The sequence below is a fragment of the Calliphora vicina genome, chromosome 2 (assembly GCF_958450345.1).
Source record: "Calliphora vicina chromosome 2, idCalVici1.1, whole genome shotgun sequence".
Classification (NCBI taxonomy): domain Eukaryota; kingdom Metazoa; phylum Arthropoda; class Insecta; order Diptera; family Calliphoridae; genus Calliphora; species Calliphora vicina.
Genome location: NC_088781.1, coordinates 116,362,960 through 116,368,480, shown reverse-complemented (window position 1 = coordinate 116,368,480; position 5,521 = coordinate 116,362,960). Strand labels below are relative to the sequence as shown.

Sequence of the window (5,521 nt, the reverse complement as noted above, 5' to 3'; positions counted from 1 at the left end):
GCTACGCAAAAGTGCTAACTCCACAAAAAAAATAATAATAAGAAAGCATGCTAAGTCCAGCAAAAAAAACATTGAATATGATATTTAAATCTACTTTTTCAATACTATTTGCTATAATACTTTGAAGATTAACATTTTTCGATGTAATCTCTATAGTATGGTTCAGTGTTGCCAATTCATGGTGAACAAAATAGGGCTAAAACTTAGAGAAAAAAGGCTAAAAAGGGCTAAAAAAGGGCAAACATTTTTAATTAAAAAAATACACACATTTGACACAAAAAACTACTTAGAATGTTACATTTGGCTATGCCGAATAGACAAACAAAAATGTATGAATATAACACACGATCAAATGCAAAAATAAGAATATTCCTGTAAGTTGATCCTTAACTTTCAAATAACGTAATATGGGGCCACACGTATATCATATGCCGATGTTTTTATCACCTCGTATTTATCAACTGGCCTGCAAAATGCTCCTAGGAAAATTTTTTTATATGAAAGACAAATTATGTATAAAGTAATCCTTTGTGATAACTTCAATGGAGAATATTTTGATAAGTGAATATATGGCAAATATGCCTCTCATGTAATGCAGAAAAAAAGATATTCTAAAAATTATACACGTCGCCGTACAGAATTGATTTTCATTGGCACAAACATAAATTTTGCCATTAGTTAGTAAACATATCAAAACTGAGGTAGCCAAAATATGTAAACATAAATATTTAATTTAAATTTGGATAAAAGTTAATTTTTTATATTTGATCAGATATGTATAAATGATCATAGCTAAGTTATTATCGATAATGGACTGAATTTTTCTTTCTAAATTGGTTGGATTGTAGTCTTTGAAAACGGTATACTACATGGCATGTGTTATACAATTTTTGTTAAAGTACTATATTTACATAAAATTTTAATTTTAGAGGAACCTAACCTTCAAAAGCATCAAAAAATACATCGCCCAGATAAAGTTAAAAGTATTCTCTTTAACCCTATATATGATTTTATAAACGCCCGGACCCGCGCGTAAAACATTAATATATTTATTAACAATTTTTATTCAAATAACGTCCATTTTCTCTATATTAGTTATGGCATTTTTTTAATGTATGTAAGGTTCAAACAATTAAATTGTTTACTGGTTCAACATTTTTAGTTAATTTCAGATCATTAATTCAGTAAATATATAATTTTCATTAGAGTAAATATATATGGCTAAATGAAAATAAAAAAGGCTAAAAAGGCTAAATTAATTTTTTTGTGGCTAAACAAGATTGAAAAGTGATAAATTTAGCCCAAAAAGGGCTAAATTGGCAACACTGGTATGGTTACACAATTCACTGTAAAATAAAAAAAAAATTTATTTTGAAGAAATATTAATAAAAAACTAATTTATTTAAGATTTTGAGTTGTTTTGTTTTACAGCAATGAAATAAGACTGTTTTTTGTTATGTATTTTTTTATGATCGGTCCATAATTATTCATAGCTCCCATATAAGACCCGCTTCCGAAAATCACTTTAAAGTGAATAAATCTGTTAAAAATGATGGTATACAAGCAAAATTCATAATAAATAACTTTCATATAAACACAAATCACACGACCTAATTTCATGGTGTTCGGTCCATAATTGGATTTGTAATCCAGTTATTGAGCAAAAAAGGTGTAAAATTGGTAAAAAATTTGAAAAAATGGGCATTTTTGCGATTTTTAAGGAACTGGATGCAACTTTTTCGGGTAGGTATGTTCCGAACTTTTCTTCTACTATTCAATATCTACAACTTTTCTTCAGCCACAAAAGAGATATTCCGTACGGTATACGAGATATAACCGTGCTAAAATATAGAAAAAGTGATAAAAATCCACCTTGAGGAAAAAAATTCGTGTGGTCATTAAATTATTATGGCAAAACTAATGATACAGAAGTTCTTATTTTTGGGGATACTTTCACGTGCAATTGTCAGAATTGAGTCCCAAAGCAATGGACTGAAAAATGTTGTACTGTGTAATAAAACGAGAAATTAAAATTTATTATAAGAAAATGTGCTAAGTCCAGCCAAAAAACACAAAATCATAAAAATCAAAAGTGCTATGTCCCTAAAAATGGCTTCAGTTTCTAAAGTCATTTCAATTATTTTATTTTTTCAACTGATACTTAAAGTTAACAGATCATAGGAGAGAACTGCGTTTACAGATCTAAAGAATATTGAGTGCAAAAAAAGATAGAACGTTTTTTGTCTCTCCTGTAAAATTCAAAAAATGGGACTTGGGTCGTTTGCGTACTAAGCTAACGATTTTCAATATTGAAATGGAATCGAAATTTTTGGTAGTTAAAAAATCATTAACTTTATTTTTAAATACAAAAGTATCTGCAGGGAAATATGAAGTTGCAGAGGTCAAAATTAGCATATATCAATTGGACTTAGATCTGAAATTCCGACAAAATTTGTTAGATTTTTGTTAGATTAAAGACTTAACCGATTAAAGACTTAGCCGTTCTAAATATGTTAATTTTACCAACCAGCAACCCTAGCGTAGAACTTATTCCAAAACTCGCTTACGTAAAAAATTCAATATGAACTTTTAGATTCATTGATGAGAATAATAAGTTATAGAATGTTAATAAATTTTGTTGCAGTTCATTTCAGCCTACAGATAAAATGTTAAAAAAGTTTAATTGTAATACAATATATACTTTTGATATCAATTCAATATAAATACCTAATGCACTAGATTTAAACCGAAATAAATTGTCTTTATAATACATAAAATAAATTGTACATGTATTTTACAATAAAGAACTCAAAAAAATTATTTAGGCGATATTTGGCGATTTTTCGTTTAGATTTTGGCGATGGAGGTAAAAAAATCTGACAACCCTGCCTCTGGTTTAAACCGTTTGCATTCGAGAAACATAGTCTTAAATAACTAATTTTTTTGTTAAGAGGATTTGTATCATTTGGATCTGCGCTCTTGTATTGTGTTTTGCATGGATGACATAAAGTTTGTCATATTTTGATTAAGAGAGGTAATATTCTGGGTAAGCGCATGCATAAGTGCTTCCAACCCCCCCGTATTTTGGGAACACCAGGTTCCATTGGCATAAGAACCGGCTACATTCTTAGGCTGATCAATCTAAGGATTTAAATAAATAAAATTGTATCCATTCAAGTTCTAAAGAAATGTAAAATTATTTTTTTAATATTTCTAGTACCAATATGCGTTTTAATTGAAAACAAATTCACATCCGGTTTTCATAAAACCAATAATATTCCCCGCCATCAAATCAACTGCAGGCCAAACATATGCAAGTACATTAAATTAATTTGAGATTAATTAATTGAATTAAAGTGCTGGTTGTTTCGAACAACTTTTCTTTATCATTTGAAAAAAAAAATTTTGTTTTATTATACCCTTCAGCTCCGTGAGAAGGGTATATATAAGTTTGTCATTCCGTTTGTAATTTCTAAATTTTTCATTTCCTACCCTATAAAGTATATATATTCTGGATCCTTATAGATAGCAGAGTCGATTAAGCCATGCCCGTCTGTCTGTCTGTCTGTCTGTCTGTTGAAATCAATTTTCTGACATACTGTCAGACATACTTTCGAGAATTTTGCTATTTAAAATCAGCGAAATCCGTCCATAAATAACGGAGATATGAGCAAAAATCCGAGACAACCTCTGAAAATTTCATCAAAAAACACAATGTATTGCATGCTTTGACAAAAAAACAACAAAACGTATGGTTGGATGTGCAAGCTTTGCGTATTTTGTTTTTCTTTTGTGTTTTGTTTCTTTTGGCGTTGTTGTTGTTTTTTATACAACTAAACTTTTGTTTGGATGTGTGTTGGTTTCATTGGCTTGCGTATTTTGTTTTTGTTTTTTCTTTTGGTGTTTTGTTTCGTTTGGCGTTGTTGTTGTTTTTTGTGTTCTTGATAAATTTAGGATGATGTACGCTGAAAGTGGGCAATGTACATACATATATACTAATTATAAAAAATAATAATGCATCCACAACAAAGGTGAAGGGTATATAAGATTCGGCATAGCCGAATATAGCACTCTTACTTGTTTTTTAAACAAGTTGTGAAATTCCAATAATGTAAGAGAAAAGTTTAAAATAAAAAGAGGCTAAGATAAAATTAAATGGCTAGATCATAGAGAATTGTTCATAGAATCGTCTCTACACTCCGAATTGTCAAACAAAACTACAACAATAAAATACATTGACTATCATGAATTTTGTTGTTGCAATTTTGTGTTTGCATGTTACCCTATGGTCTAGAATCTAGATCTTCCGGCTAGTAATACATACTTACTTTTAAAGTAAATTAAACAAACAAACAAACAAACAAATATTTAAAATGCTCAAATTAAATTTTATTTAAAAGACATGTGTACATAATAATTACTTTCAAATTAAACATGATTGGTTAAAAATCGAATTCTAATTTAAATATTTTTTGGCAAGTTCTTCTTTGGAAGTTTATTTTCACACAAGGATTTTAGTTCCTTGAGCTTATATTTATTTGCTAATTTTAAGAGCGGTTGCAACAACTCATCTGAAACTGAAACTTTGCCAGTGTAAATATACAGTAAAAATGCCTCACAAGTCTTTCTATCAAAATTCATATTATAAAATTTATTCTTTTTACATGTTTCGAATAATGTAGCAAAGTAATCACAACGAGCAGCCAATATACATTTATGGGCTCTAAATTCATGTTTATCCTTGGATTTTAGTATTACATCGCTGAGTATTTTATTTTCAAGCATATTTCCTAAATCCGCAATCAAAGAACAATTAGTGTTTGTAATTAATGAGTCATCATTCATAATGATAAGTCTACACGATATTGTCAATCTATCGTCGAACAATAACTTATTAGCTGGATCCGTCAGTTTATCACTTGGAATTAAATATGTTGAATATACACCATCTTGTTCGAACTGTTCTTTATTAGAATCTTTAAAATATGACTCTTTGCCATTACGATCTAATATGATGTATTTTATAAGGCCTTTAAATGAATTTTCACATGAAACTAAACACAAATCTATTTTAACTTGACCTTCTTCATCAGCATTACACAACTCCATTTTCCATGTTAAATTTGTAATATTAGATGAATACAGATCGGATTCTATGCGCTGCTTCGTATCGTAGTTTACTTTCCATTTAAAACAAAGTTCCGATGTAACACTTCTCTCGTCTTTATTGTTCGACATGACGCTGTTAACTGAGTTTGTTTGCTTACAAACATTTAGTTTTATTTAAATACCGTGTAGATTTATCTTGGTTTTATATAGTGAATGAATTATATGAATTAGTATGAATGTAGATTCTACACTTGTATGTATGTAGTTTGACCAGCAAAATAAATATTAAAAACAATATTTGGTGAAAACAGTTGCAGTTTTTTGCATATATCTCACACATTTGTGGACCGATTTTCAATAGAATATATTGACGTATCAATCATGTATGTATGTACATACATACATATGTAAA

The 5,521-nt window shown here is 29.0% G+C and overlaps 1 protein-coding gene across 1 annotated transcript; it reads right to left on the bottom strand.

Annotated features, from left to right (window-relative positions):
* Nucleotides 1-4,461: 4,461 nt before the first annotated feature.
* LOC135950801 (speckle-type POZ protein-like) lies at nucleotides 4,462-5,238 on the bottom strand. The gene has a single exon (XM_065500329.1). The coding sequence runs from the start codon at nucleotides 5,236-5,238 to the stop codon at nucleotides 4,462-4,464; it is 777 nt and encodes a 258-aa protein (XP_065356401.1).
* Between the last annotated feature and the right edge of the window lie 283 nt (nucleotides 5,239-5,521).

Coding starts and splice junctions, on each gene's coding strand:
- LOC135950801 (XM_065500329.1), bottom strand. CDS start 5,238: ATGTCGAACAATAAAGACGAGAGAAGTGTTACATCGGAACTTTGTTTT.